At 37.5% G+C, this 27,855-nt stretch overlaps 2 protein-coding genes across 2 annotated transcripts; both read left to right on the top strand.

Annotated features, from left to right (window-relative positions):
- Nucleotides 1–14,138: 14,138 nt before the first annotated feature.
- Nucleotides 14,139–16,103, top strand: LOC5569642 (alkyldihydroxyacetonephosphate synthase). Its single transcript, XM_001658615.2, has 2 exons — nucleotides 14,139–15,547; nucleotides 15,602–16,103. The coding sequence occupies exons 1-2, from the start codon at nucleotides 14,216–14,218 to the stop codon at nucleotides 16,055–16,057; spliced, it is 1,788 nt and encodes a 595-aa protein (XP_001658665.2). The 5' UTR covers nucleotides 14,139–14,215; the 3' UTR covers nucleotides 16,058–16,103.
- A 7,418-nt stretch (nucleotides 16,104–23,521) lies between these two features.
- On the top strand, nucleotides 23,522–26,028 carry LOC5569640 (alkyldihydroxyacetonephosphate synthase). The gene is made up of 2 exons (XM_001658614.2): nucleotides 23,522–25,372; nucleotides 25,437–26,028. Exons 1-2 carry the CDS (start codon nucleotides 24,041–24,043, stop codon nucleotides 25,890–25,892), a joined length of 1,788 nt encoding a protein of 595 aa, XP_001658664.2. The 5' UTR covers nucleotides 23,522–24,040; the 3' UTR covers nucleotides 25,893–26,028.
- Nucleotides 26,029–27,855: the final 1,827 nt, after the last annotated feature.

Here is a 27,855-nt window from a genome sequence, read left to right as displayed (position 1 = left end):
ATGCTCAAAATACCACTAGAAATCCACTGATTTCGCTTGGAATTCATAGGACGCTTAAGAAATTTTAGGAGTTTGTTAGAAATCACCAGATTTTGGACATAACACCCAATAATCAAGTAGGGTAGGTGTACCAATTATGGATGCAATATGTCAACAGGATGCATAAAAATCAAGTTCTAACCGCGTTTCTAAAACGTAAGCATGACTTGTTGGTGTTAATTACTAGTTTGATGCCTTGCGAAACAGTTGAAATAAACAGTATGAGTACTAAATTGATTTTTAGCTTCTTAAAATAGGTTTTAAAAAGCGTTGTCTTTGTACCAATTATGGCAATGGTGTTCCATTCGACATAAAAGTGTACCAATTATGAACTATCGAATATTTGCATGAAATGAACTCAAACGCCATCTAGAGCGAATGATAAACAAACGCTAATATGTAATAAAGTGATTGCTTATAAAATTTTCAAAAAAAAATGTGTTAAATCAATTTATTGCAATGGGTTCATGGGAGCAAATTAATTTTCGAAAAGGAGTCTAAATGTAGTGAAAATGCAAATTAATATACAAAACAACTCATATTACCAGTGCCTAATGTTAACGAGAAAAGAGAGAAATTTCAAAAAATCGAGTGTCGCTTAAACCCCTCTCTACCATGAAATTAGCATTTTCCGCTTGCGAACATTTTCGAACGTATGATTGAAAAATCTTAGTAATTGAGTACAAAACATGAAGATAATGCCTTACCGAACTGTTCCGTCGTGGAAGTCACCCGTAAAATAGCTTTACTTCTTTTAATTAACTGATCAAAAAATGTAAACAAAGCGCCTCCAGAGTATCGCCATAATGGATCATTGAAGGTAGTTTTTGCAAGTGCTCACCGCATCTAAACAAAGGCGCCACTGTATATGAGATTTAACATTGTGACAGCATTGCTGTTCTGTCAAACACACAAGGCTACGGTGGCGCTGTCTATGCTTTCCATAGCGGCCGTTTTAGTTATTATAATGATCCATTGGGCTCTCATACATTCTTTGTACCAGTTATTGACATAGTGGAAATAACACGATTTCCAACTTAAAACAGTAGATTTGATTGCTCACCTGCTAAATCTATTCATTTGTTCTCATGATGATGATTGTTCCGGATGAAAACATACATTTCGTAACGGGTGTTCTTCAGCAAACTCCTAAGAAGGTAACATATATGTGAGGCAAAATTTTCAAATGTTAATATTTCGAAGCTTATTGTACGAATAATCTTATCAAGGTTTAGTTACCATCAAATACAATTAAATTAAACATTCCTTTAAATATTAGCCTTTATATTCTAGTGAAATTATAAGAAAAATCTCGTTTTGTTCCCACTATTGCCATAACTGGTGCTATAGCCATAATTGGTACTTCTACCCTATACAGTATAACGCTAGAAACCCTCTGTTTCCGCAAGAAATTTGCAGACATCCTCAAGAATGCGTTGAAATATCCGAGAAGTCCCCTAAAACCACGAGTCTCCTAAGGATTCCTCAGAGTACAGTTTGGAAAATCTTTGATTGAGGAAGAAAATGATTATTTTATGACACCCGTACCTTTGATTAAAAAACTTGTATAGCATGTTGGATCGTCTCTTAACAAATTCAACATTTTTCACAATTTATATCAAAGAGAAGTAGTTCTAAATAGTTCGCAAAAAGTTCAATATACACACCAATGCCACAGAGAAAAGTTCAAACACTCTCAAGCGTATTTATCGCCCGCTTCAATGATATTATTCAAAATAAAGTGTAGTTTGGACTGTGGCCGCATTTGCAATCATGATGGCGGTATTAAGAGGCACATTGTTATTCTTGGAAAATTAAATACAAAAAAGTAAAATATGCACACATTTACGGATTTTATGTTGACGACACTTCTGAAATTCACTAGAATAATGCAATTTATTTTATGAAATTCCTTAATGTCATGTCTACCTATCTCAAGTGATATTATATATATTATATACCTTGAAGATAACCGATTTTCTTTGGGGTGGCGAATTGCCAATCGTATCTATTTTTGAAAGTGTAGTGAAGTTGCCGATTTAAGTTGAACCAAATTGATCTTCAGAGCTGACGAAATTGTCATTTATTGTTGTTACGTCCCGGGAAAATAGATATGTGGCCGAGTAAAACATTCACACGCGGACGTAAACGGATATAAAAACATACATATTTATTACAAGGACTGTTTACATAAATAGGGTTTTGTTCTTCTTCGTCGTAAGCGCTACTATTCGTCGTATCAAACTTTAAATGTTCCACTACGGCGGATATTCAAACTTACCTGCAACATAGATTCATTATCCAAGTGTAATTTTGTGAAAGCTGTTATGGTTTGTACACTTGTACACCAAAAATGCAATAAAACTACTGTATTTTAGTAAATAACTTCAGTTCAATTATCCACTTTGCACTTTTTCACCGAAATCGCATGGACGAACACGATTTGAGAGAAATGCTGAGCGATCGACTGAGCCACACCATTTTCCAACACAAGTTTCTTCCCGCCCCCGTGGGTGACTTACTTCGCCGGGCACTTATTTTCGCTATGGAAAACCTTCGTACTTCTTCACTGAAGGATTTCATTCCAATCACTCGCCGTAAAACTTCAATAAATCACCAAATTTTACGAAATTTCCTCAACCGCCGCGTATAATTGAGAATGTAAACAAAGTTCAATCCGTCGTACTGAGAAAAAAAAGCTTGTGCGCATCAATGTGTGCGCGACGCTCGATGTAAAAATACGGTTTCTTTGATTGTGTTGTTTTCGCTGTACTGTGAGCAAATGTCATAATTGTACGGTCAAAAGGAATTCTGTTCATATGTTTGGGCTGAATTTTGATAACGAACAATGAAATTAGTATATTCCATCATGCTGAAGGAATGGAGGGAGATGCCACTAGATCTATATATTCTAGTAAAACATTTTATTATAGCGTTGATATGTTGTGTTTTAACCATTCAATACACACAGTGAGCCGTAAGTTGTAAGACGAATCTGGAAACTGATTGCGACGGAGTTGAAAACGATACGACGGACTGAGAATAAGGTAAGATGCATTTTCTTTGCCTTTTTTTCAAAAAGAGATCAAGATTTATCAAAATGTTATTGTACAATGCTAAAGCCGTTTTGAGAAAGAATTGTTTGGCATCGGTTTGTGTCAGCATCATTCACTGCAATACTGGGAAAATTGCAGTTCACACTGATCAATGCTTAATACGATAGATACTAGCACATCACCCTATACAAAACTACAACATATTAAAATGTACTGCGGAGAGCGCGCGCGGGCAGCATCTTGCTGCTGTTGTAGTCAATGGCGTTCTGCTGTATTGTTTATTGGCGTCTGTCGTCTATCGCTCATGATAGAGACGAGCTGGACAGCAGGTGGGGAAATTGGGACACCTGCTAATCCGTTCATTCACAACAATTGTGAACATAGTTGTTCTTTTGTGAAGCGATTGCTGTATTGAGATGAACGAAATTGTTCTTTAGTGTTGACGAATTTGTCAAATGTAATGTTGAGCAGTAAAATCCAATGATTTGAATGTTTTGTTGTAGTTATGGAATTAGCTTTGCGTAGAATTCTTTGTATATATTTTCGATTGTTCGTTGTATGAGTTGTTGCAACTTGTAAATGGGTTTGAAAGAGTTATTAGAAAGTTTCTAAAGGGAAAAGGACTGTCATGTCTACCTATCTCAAGTGATATTATATATATTATATACCTTTCGACTTGGTACCTTTTATCTGTTCGTACCTACGGTATTTCTGAACTATAAGTACTGGCTGAAGTTGGTACAGAAGAGAGGTTTCCCGGACTGTGGACTGATTAACATATTATTTTATTCTTTATTTACAGGATATAAAACTTAAAAGTTATGATTCACCACATTTTGTTTTATTTGTTTCTATTACTACAGTGTGTTTTATACATGAAATGTATGCAATTCCATAATAATTAGAACAGTGAACTAAAAAGGTGAGACAAAATTTATGATTGGAAATATAAATGAGTCAAAAACATTTTGTTGCTCTTGTATCAGTGCTTGTGCTTTGTTCAAACAAGCTGTTCCAAACCTGAAGCAAATCAGTTTCAATAAGTAGATCACCTACTGGCAGAATCAAGTGGGCTGGTCACTCAGTATGAATGCCTAAGAAAAAAGGGTTGTTTTCTAATCCAGAAACTGGTGAAGATTAATGCCCTCATGAAACGTTGTGAATGCATGACCAATGACCATCCCGAAGTAAACAAGCGCGCACGAGAGCCCTTAGTAGTTGATTGATGGGAATTGGGGGAATATTGACGAAAATGGAGCTCTGAAAAGTAGTCGGTGGGTAGTTGGTTTACTATTCAAATGACTAAAGCAACAGACACAATAATATTTACCAACAAATTACAAATTTCAATGGTCTTTAAAAATGTTGCCGAAAACGGATCCATTTTGTTGCCAAAAATGGAGCATGCCAAAAACGGAATCCCAATGTAAAACTTATTCTTGAAGCAAAATTTCATAGTTTAAACTCGTAATGTTTCAGTATGACGGACGAGTTACCTCAAAGTATATGTCAAATAACACACGTATATAAAACTCTTGAAATGACTCTGGGAGAATTCGTTGAAAAACTGATTGTCGTGCTTCAAACCAAACAACTGGAAGAATTTCAGCAGTTTCGCCAAAAAAATCCTATAAACACCGTTTAAGCAATCTGTTGAAAATCCTTACTAGATCGAACAACTCCTCCTTCTTCGAGAACATTTTGGAAGAGCTTTTTGAACAATCTCTGAACAGCATAACATCAAAGACAAATTAAAGACCTCCATGTCCCTTGCAGTTGCCCAAAATTTTATGGCTCATAAGGTAATCTAGAATGCCGTGAAAAGTGTACTGCGATCTGTCAAACTTGGGTACCTTTTGTACTACCGAGGGACGAAATGCAGTACTAGAAGTGGTACCCAATTTGAGCCCGAGTGTGACGGACCTGATAACATGGTGACATAGAGTGGTCCAAACAGAACTTATTTTCTGGCTCCAGCGTTTTCAATTCTAACATTTTAAAAACAGAATTTAGTACTATACCATGTAACTTCACTACAGTTTGTACAGTCACCCCACAGCTATGGATAGCACACAGATATGGATCAAAGTTGGATTCAAATGGGAAATGGGAGTCGCAATTACACAGAACACATTTTACCTACGAGAACCATAAGTCTGTACAGCATCGCAGTGAATTATAATATGCTTAAGCATATATTTTACGTTCGTAGGAAATAAAATGTCAACCGTATTCCCAGAAGCGTTGATTCATAAATGTGGGGTTTTGTAAACCATACCACAGTTATGAATCAAAGTTAAGACGATTCCGAAACAAACGCCAAAACGTATACTTCCACTAACAAACCATTCCGTTGGAATCAAGTACATTTGAGGATTTATATGCAAATATGGAAAATTTATGAGATTTTAGCAAATTTGAAATGCTCTCAAACAATCTGTTCTACGATCACTATTTGATGAAGTCATAATGAATTCGTCACTTATACTTGACAGCCTAGTTATAGTAGAACTCGAATTCGGTCTCAAAACTATTAGCGAATACTATTTTTACAAACTGGGGCCATTTTTGTAATCTAAGTCAGAAATTATATCCATTAAGAATAAATCTTTTGGAAATCTATCAACTGGAATCGATAGTTAGGATACCAGTACTTGTTTTAAAAATATGAATTAATTTTTTTTTAAACAACATGCATAAATATTCAAGTTTTTTTCGAAAAAACTATCAAAGTTACCCCGTTTTACGGTACTAAATTCGGGTTTTCATTTATTTATAGGTATTCCACTAAACAGCTCGAAGATTTATTATTATTATCATATATTTATATCTATTGTTTGTGTCAGAAAAGTTTCAACAAGTTTTGAACTAAAATAGATATTATCAATCTTTTAGCATGAAAATAGCATTTTTCTAAGTTCTAAAACTCGTTTTCTTTCTTTGACGAGATATCTTGAATAAAAAAGATATGGCAATAAAACTACAGTTACAGTTACAGTGCTCCCAAACTAAAGAAATTAGAATGTAAAAACAACGGGTACTCCCCTAAAATTATTTTTCCAGTGAAACTTTTGAATTTTATAAATTTGCCTTCTTGAAAATTTAAGGCGAGATTGATCTATAACTGACTAAATTATAGATCACCTAATAATTGACAACTCCTTTGTCATATCTATTTTAAGTTTTGCATAATCATCGCCCTCAAAATAAGCATGCAAATTAAATGCCTCACGTGCAACTTTAGAGCACGAGCGAATTTCGAAACAACGACATGCTACACAGTTAAAAATAATGAAGATTACACGTCATGTAAACTTCATTTATGCGATGTAAACACGATGTCATGTAAATTTAAGTCTGAAATCATGTAAAAATGTGTTATATCTCATGTAATCACTCAGAATCCAGCTGGATTACATGACATATCATTGAAGTTTACATGACATATCATGTAAATGTGCATGATACTCCACGCTCCAATTATGTGCATTATATGTCTCAGAAATTTACACGTTTCGTTCGAACTGTGTATGTCTGAACCAGACGATTTTAAAAATCAAATGAACATCGGGTTTTTCCTCATTAGAGTTCAGTATTTGGGATATATTTTCATAATTAGAAAGTTAAAATATTCTATCGGTGAAATTTTGATTTTTCCACTTTTTAGTTATTTTTCATACTAAAACTCATGAAAACCCCGTTTATCAACGTATTTCAGCCCATATAAAATGTATGGAATATGAAAATATAGACCAAATACTGCTCTCTAGTGTGAAAAAATCCGATGTACATTCGATATTTATAATCGTCTGGTTCAGACATGGCGTGTACGAGCTCTTGCCAACACCAATCAATGGTTCTGTTCTGAAGAGAGCTGAACCTACCGAGGAAGACATGAGCCATCACTTATACGTCTTTTGGGCACCTCACTTGCTTGCCACGAACTACCCACTTCAGATTGATGATGCTCGACTGGATGATCGATCAGTAGCTCTCTTCGAATGTGGTTAGATGGATTTGCAAAAACTCAAGTGTTTGCTTTGCGTTGATCAAATACTTCTTCAATTACGATGTTTTCCTGATAATCAAAACAATTGTTGTCTAGTTTTAATATGTGAAACGTTTTTTATTGATTGTTAATAGAAATTGAATGAATCGGAAGATATGAGATGATTTTCTCTCGAGTGATCTTGACCAAGACTTGATTATTTCTGGGAAGAGGTCGTAATGGTGTATAATTGTACTCGACGTGAAACATTGTTCTAATTACCTCTTCTGGATTTTCAAGATTTCTTGTGATCTTAAGTAAAATAATGTTTCTTCTTTTTTTTTTCTGGTGTTACGTCCCAACTGCGTGTTAACGAAACCCATGATCAATTGAAACATTTTGAGCAGAAAGCCGGTCGAAAGCCCGCACACTTTCTTCTCAAGGAAAACTTTGTTTTTTTTATAAGTAAAGGTGAACTTTGAAGGTTTGAGTTTTCTTAAGAACAGATGTAGTGAGTAATTATACGCACAGTATTTTTGCACACCAAATTGCTAGGGAGCTAAATTTTCTCCAGATTAACAGTAATCCTTGAACGAAGAGTTCTGGCATAATTTAAAACCATTTTAAGGGCCATTGAGAACCCGTATGACGTGGAATCCAAAGAGGGCTCATTCTAATAGAAACAAACGTTACATTCTCAAGCGAGGATGTTCACTACTGGGAAAACATACGTACGTAAGTAGCACCTGAATGTTTGTGAGTCGAGAATAGCCACGACTTTTCCGTCATAAACGACCGGAAACTTTCGAGAGGGGTACACGCAGCTCATTGAACGGATACGTCAGTCGGTGGGGCACACTCGTTGTAACGGTGAAATAGGTGGTCAAAATATGAGACAGTTTGAATATAAAGTCCAATTCACAAAAAAAAAAATGCTCACTACTTTCAAATAAGTCCCTCAGGAATTTCAGAAAACCCCAAATCCCTAGCTCTGAGCTAGGGTCCTTTTCATAGCAGTTTTGTGAGTGCGGTGGAATTGTCTTCTCCTCACGTTCATCGTCTATAATCTCTTAGGGATTCGAATTTCACATTTTGGTATGGCAATGCCCCTTGCTTCTACATTGGAATTAGTTAATGTTTCGAGAGCATTGTCAATATTAAGTTTTGTTCGCAAAGAAATGCTAACATCAAGATTACTGTCAATGTATTTTTTATATGTATTCCAATCGGCTCGAAAAAAAATTGAATTTGAAGCTGATGGGATTGAGAATCACTTCATGGGACATTTGGAATATAATAGAGACATGATCAGAATTAAAATCAGCATGAGTAACCAGTTGACTACAAAGGTGACTGGAGTATTTTAAGACCAAATTAATCGTAGAAGGGTTTTCAGTAGAGTAAAAACAAGTAGGGCTATCAGGATATTGAAAAGAGATATATCCTGAAGAGTACTGCCGTTGGAACTGCGTTGCGAATTATTCCATGAGCAATATTTTGCATTAAAGTAATCAATAACAAAAAAATGACTTATCGCGGGTCAGTTTCCGCAATTGAACCAAATTAACTTGCTCAGTGCATTGATAAGGCAATTAGGCAACTCTGAAGGTATGTTTACCAAGCTGTGTTTCAGATACACCCAAAGTTTCAAACACTTTGGTTTCAAATGCCGAAAAAAATTGATGTTTTATACGCCTATGAATGATGATTGCAACTCCTCTACATGCTACATCCAGTTGATCATTACGGTAAACAAAAAAGTTTGGATCTCTTTTGAGTTTGAACTCAGGTTTCAAATAAGTTTCAGTAATAACATGGATTTTTCTTTCTGTGTATGACAAATGATTGTGGTGGAGACATCATGTCGATACAGCTCTTTTATTCGAAATCAGGCACTTCAAACCGCACATCATATGCGCAATGCGAAATATATGAGTAGATCAGTAAATGCATAGAATTTGTACCATGTTGAGCTTGAAACCATATTAAGACTATATAAACCATTCATTGTTAATCGTCTTATAGTAAACCCTCTTTTACGTATAAGCACATGAATAAAGACTACATACTGCCATGTGTAGCCATGTGTATCAGTTTCAGGAATTTCCTATTCTGATTGAAGTCATAGTACCGGGTGGTTTGACCACATTTAATCTGAACACTATTTATTTTGTACCCCGCTAATTTGCACATCGTTCAAATGAAAAATGATTCAAACGTCATTTAGCTCGTGGAACGGAGTAAAGTGAAATGGAACGCTGTGGAACGGAACGCAGAATCAAAACAAAACAGTGAAAGAGGTAACCAGAAACACGTTTCTAGGGAGTCTAGATGTTCAAATTAAAAATGAACCCCGATGGTTTGCATGAGGAACCGTTCAAATTAGCGGGTGTGCACTGTATTCCAATCAGAATAGGAAATCCGAGAAATGGAGATACATAAGCATACGTCAATACAAAAGTACTGATTTGATCCAACTATTATCACAGACAAACAGTCTTAACAGTTAGAACAATAATCAACTTAAAACAAACTTACGTGAACATATATGCCCAATGCTAAAAATACTTTGTTTGGCCAACCGCGAAATAGGTGGCGGTTGTGAGCAAACGTCAAACTTGAACGAAAGCGATGCAAGCGCCACGGCCCAGTCGGCCAACTTCCTAGTATTAGCATTGGGCGCTATTCTGCTGTAGGATGAGGATATCTGAGGAGTGTTACGCATGTTTGTCTGTGCTATTATGATCCATTCCATAGGTAGGAGAAAAATGTAGACACTTGATGAAAAAAAAAACATGCATAATTTGTGATTACCACAGAAATCGTTATTGTCTTCTTAACTTTTAAATTTCATCGCAATTAATGATTTATTATCTTGTCGCTCCTGTCAAGCCTATTCTTTAAGGGGCAGGATCCGTCATTGATTTCAGAATATTCAAGAGCATTTTTTCCGTTAAAAATCAAGAAAATTTACAGGAAAATGTGTTCACTGTATTCTATTCTCCAACCGAAACACGGTGAACATATTTTCATGGAATACTTTTCAGTTTTGAACAGAAAAACTGCTTTTGAAGTTTCAATGATAACGATGATTACAATGACGGAGCGTTGATCGTTAAAACATTTTTGCATGTAAATCACAGCTAATCAAAGGTTTCCTTGACCAACGGAACTACAAATAATTATTAGGAAAAAATCTCTAAAATAGTTTTAACAATATGCTGAATGATGATGATGAAAGATAAGCTAAATATCCTGAAGTGAAAAGTGATATTTTTATTATATAAAATGCGGCATGAGGACTGTTCATTTTATAAAGTGGACACCTTCTACATGCTATAACTTTTTAATTTTTAATTTTTAGAAATTGGTTGAATAATTCGACAATTTATATTTTTTATTTTCAAATAACGCTTGTTTTTCCAAAGCATCATCAATCAGAAGCCTACTGAAAAATATCAAGTTATTTCTGGAGAAACAGTTTTGCAGATATCATAAAATCATTTTTCACCAATTTTTTTAGAGAAAAATATTTTAAATTTTAATGGAACTGATAGGGTTTCGTTCTTCTTCGTCGTAAGAGCTACTATTCGTCGTATCAAACTTAAAATGTTCCACTACGGCGGATATTCCAACTTACCTGCAACATACATTCATTTTCCAAATGTAATTTTGTGAAAGCTTTTATGATTCGTCCACCTGTACACCAAAAATGCAATGAAACTACTGTATTTCGATAAATAACTTCAGTTCAATTATCCACTTTACACTTTTTCACCGAAATCGCATGGACGAACACGATTTGAGAGAAATGCTTAGCGATCAACGTCAGTCACATCACTTTCCAACACAAGTTTCTTCCCGCCCCCCTGTGTGACTTACATTGTCGGGCACTTATTTTCACTATGGAAAACCTTCGTACTTCTTCACTGAAGGATTTCATTCCAATCACACGCCGTAAAACTTCAATAAATCCCCAAATTTTACGAAATTTCCTCAACCGCCGCGTATAATTGAGAATGTAAACAAAGTTCAATCCGTCGTACTGAGAAAAAAAAGTTTGTTCGCATCAATGTGTGCGCGACCTCGACGTAAAAATACGGTTCCTTTGATTGTGTTGTTTTCGCTGTACTGTGAGCAAATGCCAGAATTGTACGGTCAATAGGAACTGTGTTCATATGTTTGGGCTGAATTTTGATGAGGAACAATAAATTTTAAAGGAAATTAGTATATTCCATCATGCTGAAGGAATGGAGGGAGATGCCCGTAGATCTATATTTTCTAGTAAAACATTTTATTATAGCGTTGATGTATTGTGTTTTAACCATTCAATACATCAAAGTGAGCCGTAAGTTGTGAGACGAAATTGGAAACTGATTGCGACGGAGTTGAAAACGATACGACGGATTGAGAATACGGTAAGATGCATTTTCTTTGCATTATTTCCAAAAAGAGATCAAGATTTATCAAAATGTTATTGTACAATGATAAAGCCGTTTTGAGGAAGAATTGTTTGGCATCGGTTTGTATCAGCATCATTCACTGCAATACTGGGAAAATTGCAGCTCTCACTGATCAATGCTTAATACGATGGATACTAGCACATCACCCTATGAGAGTTGCTTATTTAGTTCCCACGTTATATTTTATGCAAAATAGTAAAACAAATGTTTTATTTTCAGAAGAACTTTCAAAGCACAATCACGCAGAAGAATTTCTGTATGTTAAGATTACAATCCTGTCAATTACTTTTACTTACGCACAAATAGTTGTTTCGAAATAAAATTAACTTACGCCAACACTAAATTAACGTCAAATCAAATACACACACTTCTTTGATTGAGCTATCCATTTGTACTTATAACAATTATAATTTTGATAATTATCACTATTCGGAAACATTCACCTCCCTAGACTTGAAGGTCATGCTCACAAATCTACTTACTTTTAACATGCAAGGAATAGTGTAGGTGCTAAGATGAACAAAATATAGTGTTCGTAATCATTTTTCCGGTCAATTTAACTATATTTTAAGGTTGATTTGGAGATAACTAAAAATATTGTTGAATTGACAGTATATTGTTAAACATAACTATACCATATAGTTCTTGACAACTATATTTTTGATTGAATTTACAAACGTCAAACGTCAAAATTTAACTATATATTAGTTGACTCAAAGTGAATTTTATTGAGTTTACAATATTTTGTAATGTTTACTCAGCATTTTGTTCTGCTTTATCAACATAAGTACAAATGGATAGCTCAATCAAAGAAGTGTGTGTATTTGATTTGACGTTAATTTAGTGTTGGCATAAGTTAATTTTATTTCGAAACAACTATTTGTGCGTAAGTAAAAGTAATTGACAGGATTGTAATCTTAACATACAGAAATTCTTCTGCGTGTGAGTGGGGTCTGGAAATTTCTTCAGGGCTTCTGGAAATGTTCCCATGTCACACGGACATCGAACTTAAGTCTTGCTTTTTCTAAAGCTTTTATATTATTTAGATCACTTTTGTTCCGTGAATCAAATTGTCATCAAAACAGACGAAAAACAAACAACAAAGTAAGACGACCCTTAACAAACGTTCAGTTTTGTAAAATAAATCCTACTCCCTCTCGTCAAGATGTTTGAGAAGAAGTTAGCGATCTTTAAGAATGGATCATTAAAATAACCAAAACGGCCGCTATGGAAAGCATAGATAGCGCCACCGTAGCCTTGTGTGTTTGACAGAACAGCAATGCTGTCACAATGTTAAATCCCATATACAGTGGCGCCTTTGTTTTGATGCGGTGAGCACTTGCAAAAACTACCTTCAATGATCCATTTCCGTCGCGTTTTGCTTCCTTTCTTTGCGATTTGAAATGAAACCTTGATTCTCCCAATGGAGTTCAAGATCTCCTGCCTAAATCCTCCAAATTCGGAACAACTGATCACGATAGGCGGCACTCATTGTTTTCTCATTTGAAGAGCTTGGGCTAGAGACTGCTTCGATTTGGTGTTCGGAAAATTTGTCTAGAGCATCGAACTGATTGCTCATTTCGATGTAAATATCAACATTATCAGTTTCACCCTTGGAAGAAAGCGCGCATTCCGGAAAAAACGTCCTTTCTTCCATTTTTGCCACGTATAGTGATAGTTTTAAATCCCACTGTTTTGAATGGAATTTGTGAATTCAGAGATTCACCCTTCCTTTTGTTTGTAATTGCAACCATGTTCAATGAATAAACGAAAGAAAACGTGACCTTCTAAGAGGTTTTTTCCCAAGACGGTGTCCAAGAAGGATACCGCTGCTAGCTTTCACTAACGTGTCCAACGAAAAATCGAAGGCACGGGATCTAACAAGGATCGTAAAGGGATCAATTGTAGCAAAATAATACTGAAATGTACTGTTTTTTGTAGCTCTGAGAAGTACTGTGCGTTGAAAACTTTCGAAAGCAGAGAGAATTCATGCACGCCCAGCACGAAGGTACGTTGCGCACTGAATTCGAATGTCTTGATGTCATCAAAATGCTACCGATGTCGGCAACAAAGTTAAGTTTATTGCTTTTTTTTTGAATTTTCAAAATATTCACGCGTTAGAAGATTTTGGAGCTAAGATCAAACAACAAAGATTTGTCATTTGAAGTATAACGATTTCAATGTCTAATAATTATTCATCGATGATGTTTCTACGTACAATTTTTCTTGATTCGTATCATTTCGTAAAATATTGCTCGAATGTTTTTTGTTGCTATCTATCAAATCGATTTCGATCACATTTCTTCACAATTCATCGGTGTGCATCGACGACGACAATTGTCACCTCGAGCACATTGCAAATACAATGAGATCTACTCATGCATGGAAACCTCTCCGGTAACCTTATCCATTATTATTCAACAAATTGCGACAATACGACACCTTAACCTCCCACACCCCGTATAGAGGAAAGCGAAACTACTTGCGCGATATCGACAGATACCGCATCGCGAGCGCAAATCGCGAACAATAAAAGCTTCTGTTTGGCGTGAATTCACACCTAGGTGCAAAATGTCAACAAGGCTTGAACTGGTCTCCAGAATCCTTCGGGAGGAGGAGTTGTTCTGATCGAGACAGTTCAGTTTAGGATCGCGCACCGAACTAACGAGATGGACTCTGCCGTGGGTGGTCCGGAAAATGTGGTGCCAACCATTCCAAAGTGCCGCCAGAGATTGATGCGTTGGGATGGCTGGGGCTACAAGGACTCCCGGTTTGAGTACGATGGGAAGGATTGTTTCTTCAGTGGGAGTCGTTATCCGATTGGGAAAGGTGCTCGGTTGAATCGGTTTCGGGACTGGGTGATTGACTATTTCGATGTGGACACGAGCAAACGGCTGGCAGCAGTTGAAGAGCCGGGTGTGTTTCCGGATCCGGTGAGGTGTGTGGAGTTCGTGGACGGTTTGAGAAATGCGGGAGTGGAATTCTCCGAAGATGGGATGGATCGGTTGATGAGATGCCACGGGCAGACCTTGGAAGATCTTGGCCTGTTGAAGAATCAGGGCTACGAAAGGCTTCCAGATTTAGTGGTTTGGCCGAGGTGTCATGAAGACGTGGTGAAGATTGTGACATTGGCTGGAGAGCATGACGTGGCGTTGATGGCAGTAGGTGGAAATTCGGCAGTGTCTGGAGCGACTACAACTCCATCTGTTCATGGAAGAACGGTTGCAGTAGTGGATATGACGCAGATGAACCGGCTGTTGTGGCTAAACGAAGAAAATCTAACGGCGTGCTTTGAAGTGGGCATCGTAGGTCAGGATCTTGAACGAACTCTGAAGAAACATGGGTTCACCCTGGGTCATGAACCGGATTCAGTGGAATTCTCTACCTTAGGTGGATGGATTTCCACGAGAGCTTCTGGGATGAAGAAGAATTCTTACGGTAACATCGAGGACTTGGTCATACGAATAAAGATGGTAACCGGGATTGGAGTGTTGGAAAAGCAGTTCACGGCGCCACGAGTTTCGTGTGGTCCAGATTTCGACCAATTAGTCTTTGGATCCGAGGGCACTCTTGGGATCATCACCGAAGCCGTTGTTAGACTGAGACCTGTTGCGCCGGTTAGCCGTTGTGGATCATTGGTATTTCCCAACTTCGAAACTGGAGTCCACTTCCTAAGGGAAGTCGCCAAGAAGAGACTTCAGCCGGCGAGCATTCGACTGCTGGATAACCTCCAATTTCAAATAGGTCAGTACTTACAACCTAACGGTCCATGGCACACCGAACTAGTGAACGGTATCAAGAGGCAGTACCTCACGATAATCTGCGGCTTCAAATTGGATCAAATCGCCGCCGTAACATTGGTATTTGAAGGCGATCAGAAGCGCGTGGAATCACACGAGAAACTGATCTACACCATAGCTGCCAAATATGGAGCGCTGAATGCAGGATCCAAAAACGGGGAAAAGGGCTACGTCATGACATTTGTAGTTGCTTACATAAGGGTTAGTGAACACGTTGTCAAACTCTGAAAACCATTAAAGAGATTCATTTTCCAGGACTTCGGATGGGATTTCAACATCATGGCCGATTCGTTCGAAACGTCCATCAGCTGGGATAAGTGTCTGTCGCTGTGCGCTAACGTGAAATCATGTGTTACCAAAGAATGTGAACGTCACGGCATTCGACGGTTGATGATTAGCTATCGGGTAACGCAGACGTACGACGATGGCTGTTGTGTATATTTCTATATGGCTCTCAAGCATCCCGATGATCACGTCAACTCGGTTGAGGTGTTCAAGGCGATAGAGGACCGAGCGAGGGATGAAATTCTGGCTTCCGGTGGAACTTTGTCGCATCATCATGGCGTCGGGAAAATGCGGAGCAAGTGGTATTCGGCGTGTGTTTCGCAGGTAGGAGTTCGGGTTCTGAAGGCGATCAAGAGGGAGTTGGATCCGAAGAATATTTTTGCTGCAGGGAACTTGGTTGAGGATGGTGCAATTTCAAAGCTGTGAATTGATGATTTTTAATAAATTTGATATTTGGTTTCTGGATTTGAAACGATTGTAGAGTGCTCTATGAGTATTTGAGATAGCCATTCAACCACGTGTTGCTAAGTAAAAAAATCTTAAGTAACTGTGAACTAGCATACATTGATTGTGCCGTATTGAATCATAATACCAAGAGATCAATTAATTTAGATACTTGACACCTTGACAGTTCTGCTGCATATCAGGGGTTGAATTCTGAGAAAATTGAGAGCATCTCTCACTTATCACTCTCTGTAACAATCATGATTAGCAATCATGAGAGACTGTTTATCGTGCATGATAAATCTCATCTAAACGAGCTCCAACCTGGGAGGGTGGGCGGTTTGTCACTGATGCAATAAGATGTTCTAGGATTGTTTATCATGCCAGTAGATTAAAACACCTACCCAGCCAATGGTAAATAAGCGAGAAAATGGGTTTTATCATCGCTCTCTTTCTTTTGCGGCTGCTATTTATCAAGCTTTGAAAATAGATTTTCGACCTTTTGTTCCTTCTTTGTTGTTCTTCAAAGTTTTGTCCTTTCAATCTTTTGTCTTTCGACCTTCTGTCCTTTCGACCTTTTGTCTTGAAGAGCCAAATCCAAAGTTCAAAATCAATGAATCAGTCATTCACGTCTTCGTGCGAAAATTTGGGACCAGGGATGGCAAATGTACTGTAGTAAACATTTACCACCTCGACATTCACATTTTTCTACACGACCATCAAAATCCAAAGCAAACCATGACCGTTCAAAACAAAAAAATGTCACGGCTCCTAAAAACTGTAATCTTCTTCTTCCCAACGTTTTTTCAAACCCGAATGCGAAATGACTCGAGCACAGTGGTGGCACGATTTTTCCGGTTTCCGGAGACAAAAACAGTCAAGCAGTGTGTGAACTGTTGGCAGCGCAACGCCTGATGGTATTGATGCTGTTGCTGCTTTGTGTTTTGGTTGACTGGCAGAATCGATGAACTGTGGTGAATAGTAATCACAGTTCTCAAGCCTGTTAGGGACCATGTCTTGAGTCAAACAAGCGTTTATGATTATCCAAGTTTCTCTCAGCTTAAGGCTTTTCTAGTCGAGAGTAAAAAATGCAGCAGATTGATTCTTGTACATCCAACGCTTCGACTCTTGATAAGGGTCTTCTTCAGGGAGATAAAAGCCGGGGGGAAATTGATAATTGTTTTACAACTTTTTGCTGTGTTGTCCTTCTTAATTCAATTATTGTTAAATAAATTTAGACAAAACCAGTGCTCCATCGATCTTTATCAGTTGATGTAATTGACTTTTCATGAAATAATATTTAACATATCATAAAAATAGTTTTATTATAAAAAAAATAGAATGACACATTGGGGCGAAATTGATCACCATATAACAGAGCAGGTCTAAGAATAAAAAATTTCCCTTTCTACTAAATTTGAGTCTCCTGAATCTGAATATGATATCAAAATTCTTACAACTCGAGTATTTGATCATTTTATTGCCAAACTAAACTTTGATAATCTGCCTAATACGCCTAAATGTATGCAATTTCCCTTGAAATAAGCACATTATTTGAGAATAAATGGTTTCATAAGCAAAATACTATACTTGCTATGCTGTATGATATCAAAAATGAGTTCAGTGGTTTATACTTAAGCTTACACAACATTTAAAAAACTCAAAGCTGTCAGAGGGCATAGCACCAGTGGATTGTTTAGCATCGACATTTCTAACTGTATTGTTTACACCTTCAAAAAGTGTGAATATTTCTTTGCAAAACTGACCTTAATAGAAATGAAATAGTTCAAAATCCTCATTAGGCATCTATAAACTTGAAAACATTGAATGTCTGTGGTGCCAACGAAACCTTCGGCATCCTTGGGAAGAAATGTTTCTTGTTACCGACCTGATCAAATTCGCCCAGTGATCAATTTGCCCCCGGATTACGGTACCTTCAATGATCTCAACTAGGGGTATCAGGGGCAGTATGTATACCCGGGGCAGAATAGACACCCCCTGTATCTTTGTATACGTGGATAATTTTGAACATTAGATGCAAACATTACTTTAGTTATCAGTCAAAACCATAGGTTATTCATTAAAATTGCAGAAATAGTCGTAGATCATTGATTTTGAATCGAAAAATTGAACATGATTGTATTGGGCTCAACAATTATAACATTCTCGCTACATAGGGCTTGCGAGGTGTCCGATAATGTAACTTCTGAATGTATCTTCATCTTGTTGAATTGAAAAATAAAGCTTATTTTTGTCTGCTACTTTAAAACATTAAAAAAAAAACCAAAATAAAAATATCGTCTCCTATTGTAGCAAAATGGACACCGGGTGACAGAGTAGAGCTGACACTTTAAAATGAAAGAAACAAAACTAAAAATACAATTTTAATGTAAAATATTCAATCTTCAGTGCAATGAGTATGATACGGAACCACAAATCGGCTGAAATTCGTCAGTTGTGGATTACATGTGGATCGAAGACATCACCACAAAAAAAGACATCGATTGGCTTCAATCGTTTTTCAGTGGCACGCTAACCTATCTGTAGTGGTAGCCTGAGTGTGTTCTCTTTCTTTCGAGGTCCTGAGAAATTCTCCATAAGGCACTGCCCCACAGGAGTGTCTACTTTGTCCCATTAGCTAAATGGTGAAGAGCATCATCAGTGATATATCCAAGGATTTGGAACTAGGTTTATAATTATTATAGTTCATACATCTATGATATGTTAAATTTTTTGGGGCCTTCCTTAGCCGAGTGGTTAGATTCCGCGACTACAAAGCTAAACCATGCTGGGTCAGAATCCCGGTCTGTCCAGGATTTTTTCGTAACGGAAATTTCCTTGGCTGTCATACGATATACGAATGCGAAAATGGCCACATTGGCAAAGAAAGCTCTCGGTTAATGTTCGCACATCAAAATATCGCGTCTCCAGTTGAAAACCGGAATCATCGACACGCGAAAACAGATTTTTCTCTAAATCTATGCGTTGAACCTAACGTCGGGCATAGCACAGAGAACAGACATGGAGGCTCGAACAAAATTTCATCTGAACCATGTGTAAAGGTTCGAATCAACCATCAGCGCCGCCAACGCAGACAGCCCGACATACAAAGTCGTTTCGACAACACGATGTCACTAGTGAACGTCAAAATGCATTAGCACACAAAGCAACGCTAGCGACAAGTGGCAATTTTTGATATCGACACTAGCGCCAAAGTGTAAAAAGCGGCAAATTTGTAGCGTTCTCAATCTGACGACAGCGCCACGTAACAGGAGCATAACGACACACTTTGAAATGACCAGTACAATGGTTTACACACGCTGACGAGAAAAGATGAACGTCTGTTCTCTGTGCCTCCATGTCTGTTCTCTGTGCTTTAATATCTTAACCCATATCCGTCCAACGTCTTATAAATAGGACAGTACTTGTAGTGCAAATATATTGAAAATAAAGAGGTTTAGGAAGAATCTGTCTTCTGTAAAGTTGAGCACAGGACTGCTGACTTCCAATTGGTAAATGTTTTGATTCAAAATTATCTCACCAGGTGGCACACAGACTCCAACAAATGTCGGATTTAGGAGCAACATATGAAACTACTCTCTGGCGTACACATATTTGCTTCGTTAGTATTTCAGTCCAGCGAAGAGATAAAGAATTGGTGTCTTTGACAAAGTTGATCAACTAAATGAGATCTATTCGCCTGAAACCTTATAGTTCGGAACACACTCACAAGATGGCGCTAGCGGTCGAAAATTTAAATTGTTCATATCTCAGTTTAGTGATGAGATACAAAGTTGGTGTACTCGACAAAGTTGAACAATAAAATAAGGCCTATTCGCATAAAACTTTTTTGTTCGGAAAATACTCACAAGATGGTGCTACTGGGCAACATTTTTATTTGCTTATATCTCAGTTAAGTGATTAGATACAAAGTTGATGTCTTCGACAAAGTTGAACAACTACATGATACTTATTTGCATAAAACCATATTGATTCTGAAACCACTCCCAAGATGGCACTAGTGGGCAAAAATTAGATTTGCTCATATCTAAGTCCAGCTATGTGATACAAAATTGGTGTCTTCGAAAAAAAAGAGTACAGCTAAATGAGATCTATTCGCTTAAAAACATATTAGTATGGAAAGCACTCCCAAGGTGGCGCTAGTAGGCAAACATTATTTGTTGTGGGCTTCGTGGCCGTGCGTTTAGTGTTTCCAAGCATTTAGCAGCATCGTGTCATGGAGTGTGAGTTCGATTCCCACGTCAGTTCGGAAAACGTTTCGTCAGGAAAGTATTTCGACTGTGCCACTGGTCGTTGTCTAGTGTGGTGCTTCCTTCACAAGGCAAATCGTCCACTGGAAGCATTAACGTGTCAGTGACTTTTTATATCTCAAACCATCGATTGGATGTAAAGTAGGTGTCTTCAACAAAGTTGATCAACGTATTCGCCCAAAAATTTATTAAGTCAGGAATCGAAACGAAAACATTTCTTTCGTTTATATGTCAATCCAGTGAATGGATACAAAGTTGGTACCTTTGAAAAAGTTGAACAACTAAATGAGACCTATTCGCCTGGATCAGTTTGAAAATCATCAAAATGGCACATGTTGGCAAACATTTTATTCGCTTTTATATCATTCCAGTTATTAAATCGAAAGACATCTATTCGCCCAACCAAAATCTTTTTGGTTCGGAAATCACTCTCATGATGGCGCTAGTCGGTAAATATTTTGTTCGCCTATATTGAAGTCCAGTGATGGAAAATAAATATGGTGTCTTCGAAAAGTTAATCAACTAAATGAGACAATTTCGGAAAAAAATATTAGCTGGGAGTTGACATCAAGGAAACAACCGAGAAACTATTGATTTTTTTGAAACAACGAGCAACTATAGACTTTTTTGGATGCAAAGCTCCTTACATTTTTAGTTCAACCTTAACACCATTCAACACCATTATGTATTTCGAAAGCTAAATAAAAAAGTAAACAAAAGTTTTCTAGCCGTCGAATGAAGAAGATAGTCATTTGATGGGTGTGAAGAACGGGAAAAAACGACATGCATCAGTGATACAGTAACTTCAACGTGATAGACGAATAATTTTGACTTCAAATGTCCAAGTCTGTAAAGCATGTAATAGTAGGAGTCCAATATTTGACTGTTATTGGGCTGAAGGACAAACTTTTGATTTGCATTGTCAAATATATATTTGGATCGCTGTCAGATCTCAGCCACACCGCGTACTAATAACTTGACTAAGAAAAAATGTTTTGATAGAATTGCTTTCATCATCAGCTGGCAAATTTTTATTTATTTATTGATTTATTCATCCAACTGACAATATTTTTTTTTTTATTTTTATAACATCTTTATCTTTTTGAAGACTTTTTTGAAGCATCTGTAGGATGTTTATAACCAAAATGTTCGACGTATGAGTTTGAATTATTTTTGATATCAAGATTGTAAGTACAGACAAACTGACGTAACACTCAGAACAAATCGTGGTAAAAATCATATTTATGAGAACATGTACGACCAATGCTAAAATCACTGTGCTTGGCTGATGAACCAACAGGTGGCATTAGTATATAAACGTCAAACATGAACAAAAACGATGCGAGCTGGTGGATTGGTCATTTTTCATATATTTGAATCGACCATTTAAAAGGAGGTATGTATGTGTATATGACTGTGTCTTACTTGCGTGGTAGAGCAGAAAGCTGAATTGAAGCCAATGAATGATTTTGCGCTGGTATGCATTTTTCCACTCTGAATTTTTAATTTCTCTATCAGGGTTCGTCTATAAATTACGTCACGCAAAGTTTCGCCATATGTGTCCTCCTCCCTTTTCCTCTATATCACACTTTATGGATTTCAATTTTTATACGAGTAGTTACGTTTCCTCGATACCCCCTTCCTACTCCTGTATACGTGACGTAATTTATGGACGACTGCTCAAATGCAGGTTTTTTTCAACTTCTCCACATTGTAATGAGACATGGGAATATATTTGATACATCTCGAAAACAGTGATGCCACATACACAGATTTATCTGTAATTACACAGATTTGTTTCTGTTTTGGCCTACAGATATCTGTGATCACAGATCAAAGATTTTTCAGATAAAAAAGATTTTTAAGGTTTTTAGACATAACACGAGCTTTGAGTACGATTTTGAAAAATATACAAAATAATGTCATTATTCTGCTAAGTTTTTCCCAAACATTTATTGAAACATTTCAGAAACAATCTATTATTCTCTTATTTTGGTTGTGTTGCAAGGTGTGTAGTTCACTTGGTAGTAGAAACCTCTTGCATGAATAATTGTGAACTTCCCTAGAACATGCTGGATATGTTCACAAAACTTCTTGTTAATGGATTTTTGCGCATCACAAATTTTTAACAAGATTTTTGGAGGTTGACTAAAGATGAAAAAGATTTCTTCAACAAAAATCAAAGATGAGAGTCGGAAAAAATGTGGCAACACTGCTCGAAAATAACCTTATAGAACAACTAGATATGGACGACACACTTTCAAGAATTTTTTTGGATCTCCACCATAGACTTGATTTTTTGGTGAAAGAAGGTTTATTTTATGGGAATACAACTATGGATAACAAATACGGAGCTGAATTCCAATTGTGACATACCTTGGGCGTTAACGGGTTGATCCGTACATGGCAAAACTTTAACATGTTTCAGACAAAACCAATGATATGTGAAGCTCAAAAATGCTGAAAATGCTTAATATAACTCTGATGTAAAGAAAAAGCCGTTGCACCAGTACACAATAGCCAATCATTCCTGCGGATGTTTTTGGTACGCGTTTGTCCCAAACATCCTTTTACTATCAAGATTCTATGGTGAAAATTAAAAATATAATAAAAATGGGGTTTTTGTGTAATTTAAAATTTAAGTTTTATTTTTGATTTTTTTTATGAAAATAAATAAAATATTAAACAGTGTAGGGTAGGTGTACCAGTTATGAATATAGTAATTCCCTATTTCGCCATACGTAATAACTTTAATGTCAATAACTTTTGAATTTTTTTGTGAGTTGTAGGAGTTAGATTTAAGATGTATCTTGATATTAAAGCATTCGAAAACATTTGAAATGTGAAAGTTGTAAAAATTTCGCATATGGCCAAATAAAGAACCACTATGACCATAACTGGTACACTTTCCCTAATTTTTTTTCTAGTAGTCCAAACGGTTCACTACAACTTTTTCACAGAACATTTTTATCTAAAATCAACGGTTTAAGAGTTATAATTTTTCAAATAAGTTGCATGCAAGAATTTATAGGTCATTTTCAAGTGTTACTCTTGAGTGAAAATGATCCATTTTTCTATGGAAAACACTTTTTCTACCATACCAACAACATGTGCAAAATTTAATCCAAATCGAAGACTATCGAGCACGATTTTTATTTTTTTTCGACTCATTCTGGATGGAATTTGCCATGAATCTCAATAATTTAACAACACTTAACTAATACGCATAGAGACTGATGCTAAATGATATTATTGGAAATCAAATTTAACAAAATATACGTAAACTATTAAATTAGACTGAATCTTTTATGACGTTACACATTTTTGACCTCATTTTAACGCAAACGGGAACATTGTTCAACAGTAATGACTATCGTTATCTGCTCCTTATTACAAACGCAAAGAGATCTACTTATGCATAAAACAGCCTCTCCGATAAGCCGTTCATTATTATTCAAGTAATTCATACTATGCCACGCCTTCGCCCCCTACACTTGGAGGGCGGAAGCCACTTGGACGCAGAGCGCGCACTTGCCGCAAAAGATGCCAAATAAAAGCTGTTATTTGGCGTGGATTCGCACCTAGGTGCAAAGCGTCAACAAGGCTCGAGGCCGTTCCCGGGAATCCTTCGGGAAAAAAGCAGGTACACAGTTCACACTCCGGTTAGTAGTAGATCACGCACCGAGCTAAGGAGATGGATTCCGCCGCGAGTGGTCCGAAGAGTGTTGTGCCAACCATTCCGAAGCGCCGCCAGGACTTGATCCGTTGGGATGGCTGGGGCTACAAGGATTCGCGATTTGTGTACGACGGCAAGGACTGCTTCTTCAGTGGGGACCGTTATCCCATGGGGAAAGGAGCTCGGTTGAATCGGTTGCGTGATTGGGTGATCAACTACTTCGACGTGGACCCCGAAACGCTATTGCCGCCTGTTGATGAACCGAAAGTGTTTCCGGAGCCGGTGAGGTGTGTTGAGTTTATGGACGGATTGAAGAAGTTGGGAATGGAGTTTTCTGAAGATGGAATGGATCGATTGATGAGGTGCCATGGGCAGAACCTAGAAGATTTCGAAAATTTAAAGAATATCGGCTTTAAGAAAATTCCAGATCTTGTGGTGTGGCCGAAGTGTCATGAAGATGTGGTGAAGATCGTGGCGTTGGCGGGAGAGAACGACGTTGCATTGATGGCAGTAGGTGGAAATTCGGCAGTGTCTGGTGCTTCAACAACTCCGGATGTGCAGGGAAGAACGGTTGCGGTGGTAGATATGACCCAGATGAATCGGTTGTTGTGGTTGAACAAGGAAAATCAAACGGCGTGCTTTGAAGTGGGGATTGTGGGACAGGATCTGGAGAAAATCCTTTTGACAGAAGGTTTAACATTGGGCCATGAACCGGATTCGATTGAATTCTCCACGTTAGGAGGATGGATTGCGACAAGAGCGTCTGGGATGAAGAAGAATAAGTACGGTAACATTGAAGACTTGGTTATACGGATAAAGATGGTAACTGGGATTGGAGTGTTGGAGAAGCAGTTTACGGCGCCGAGAGCTTCGTGTGGTCCCGATTTAGATCAGGTCATCATTGGATCCGAGGGTACACTGGGGATCATCACCGAAGCCGTAGTCAGACTGAGACCTGCTCCATCAGTCAGTCGGTATGGATCATTAGTTTTTGCAAATTTTGAAACTGGTTTTCGTTTTCTACGAGAAGTCGCCAAGAAAAGACTTCAACCGGCGAGTATTCGACTTATAGATAACCATCAATTCGAAGTTGGTGAGTACCTTCGACCGGATGGACCATGGCATGCAGAGCTTTTGAATAGTCTCAAGATTCAGTATCTGACGAAAATCTGTAGATTCAAAATGGACCAAATTGCCGCCGTAACGTTGGTATTTGAAGGTGACCAAAAAAGTGTGGAACAACACGAGAAAATGATTTACAGCATAGCTGCTAAATACGGGGCCTTAAATGGAGGATCTAAAAATGGAGCAAAAGGGTACGCCTTGACGTTTGTGGTTGCTTACATCAGGGTTAGTACACCCTTTTAAGGTTGAAGACTTATTCCAATTGTAATAACTAAATTTCCATTGACAGGACTTCGGATGGGATGTCAACATCATAGCGGAATCGTTCGAAACCACCGTCTGCTGGGACAAGTGCTTGTCGCTGTGCAGAAATGTGAAATCTCGCGTAACGAAAGACTGCGAACGCATTGGCATCCGACGGATGGTCTTCAGTTTCCGGGTAGCGCAAACGTACGACGATGGCTGTTGTGTGTATTTCTATTTGGTGGTGAAGCATGAAGACGATAGCGTTAGCCCGGTGGTGGAGATGAAGACGATAGAGGAAGCTGCGAGGGACGAAATTCTGGCTTCCGGCGGAACCTTATCGCATCATCACGGCGTCGGAAAGAAACGTAGCAAATGGTATCCGGCGAGTGTTTCGCAGGTAGGGGTTAGCGTTCTGAGGGCGATCAAAAAGGAGCTGGATCCGAAGAATATTTTTGCCGCCGGGAATTTAGTGGACGATGTAGCAGTGTCTAAGTTGTGATTTTTTTCAAATTCAAAATACAGTGCTAATTGAGAATAGTATCTAGTGCAATTGTTTATGGCAATCGGGTAGACGACGATATAAAATTACCAAATTATAATCGATAGGTAATAAACAAACTGAAGTATTAACTCGACATACCCTAATTTCCGGTGATTGATTGATCATTCATCACAGTTCGTTATGTCTTGCTTCTACAAAGGTATCCATTTCACTTATCGGGTCAATACTCAAAGTTTGTACCAAAAGTGGATTACCGTAAAACGGGGGGAAAAGAAAAAGTGAAAAAGTTGAATAGCAACAGTGTATCGTATTTTGTTGTAAAAAAATATTTTTCCATTACTTAAAATGAAAAAAGTAGTAATATTTACTAAACATTGTTTCTATTCGCCTCATTGCAGGGTAAATAGAAGCATAAAACATAAATTTCATAAATCTTTGAGCGGTATACTTATTATTTTTAAATAGCAATTGGGGCACCATTAAAGGAAGACGCCACCCATATTTGAGACTACTAAAATTGGTTTTTAACCCCACGGTTTCAATTGATCACATTCAAACATGTTGTTGAGTGTTTCTATTCGCCCCTTTTTCCGGTAATGCTGGAATTATCCTCAACATAAAAATTTAATATAAGATTCATTAAATTGAAATTACTTACCCGTTGAATTGGTGATCACTGTCTCGGAAACAGCTTTAAGATGAAGATGAATCGAAGCCAATCCTCAAATTTTCAAGAGCACAAATCTGACGAACCAAACTTCCGTTTAAGCTGAAATCTTAATCGATTGGTCACGAGCTGGAGATGCACGGATTAAGTTGAAATTTGGCATGATCACTCTACGTTATATGAACTTAAAGATAATGGTAGGGAGTCGATGCCGGTTATGGACCCTTTGCGTATTATGGACCCCCTACAGAAAAACATAAAATTAACACTCAAAGCAACTTTATTCCTATGAAAATCCACCGGGGGAACTTCGATTACATTGTTAGTCAGCAGTTTCAGGCAAAATATTTGATTTGAGACGCATACATACAGATATTTGAACAGTTTTGTAAATGAAACCACACAAGAGGGTCCATAATACGCATTTCCAGGTGGGTCCATAATAGACTCGTCGGCAGCGAGCCGGATTACATGGGAATCAAATGGAGGGTCCATAATACGCAACGTCAAATTTGTAAACAATCCTATTATGGACCCCGGGAGGGTCCATAATAGGCATTCGGATAACAGTTTTTCAAACGCATATTTCGCTGGAAAAATCGAATGAGTTTGTATGTTTCATAGACGTACTATGTAGTAAAGGCATTGAATTTGTTGTTAGACTCCACAAAACGTATACACCCGATTCTGTTTTTGCACGGATTTTTTTTACACGGCCGTGCAAAAAAAGTTTCCATACATTTTTTTTTCGCCAAAACCTTATTTTTGTATAAAACGTCGAGAAATGGTGTTACTTTTTTTGCACGGTTTTTGAAATTTTGAACTAAAAACTTTTTTTGCAGAGATCATTGCGGAAAAGCGTCTAGAATGAATTTCAGCTACTAAGGGGTCCATTACTAGCATTGAAACCTATGGAGGCAAAAAGTGCTTCCAATAAAAAAAATATGGTTTTCAAAAAAAAAAAATGGATTTTCAAATCGACTTTTTCCCTGCCAACCGTACTAGGCCAAAATCTAAATATGATGTTGTTTTGTAGAGCAGCTTTTCATTTGACGTGTAATCTAGGTGCGCCGTTTCTAAAATTCACAATTTTCTTAGTGTTGTTTGAGCTTTTGCCAGTTTGCGAGAACCACAATATCCTTGCCAGGAGAGGTTGTAGGGAAAAAACACTAATTTTCGACCTACAAGAAATCTGTGCCAATTTTTAAATTTTCATACAAAGAAAGCCAAAATCGTATGAATGGGGGGACAATTAGTGCTAGGTCGATAATTGGTGCTCTTCCCCTGTTTATG

Source organism: Aedes aegypti, chromosome 1, assembly GCF_002204515.2.
Source record: "Aedes aegypti strain LVP_AGWG chromosome 1, AaegL5.0 Primary Assembly, whole genome shotgun sequence".
In the NCBI taxonomy this organism is placed as follows: domain Eukaryota; kingdom Metazoa; phylum Arthropoda; class Insecta; order Diptera; family Culicidae; genus Aedes; species Aedes aegypti.
This window is presented reverse-complemented; position numbering and strand designations above follow the sequence as displayed.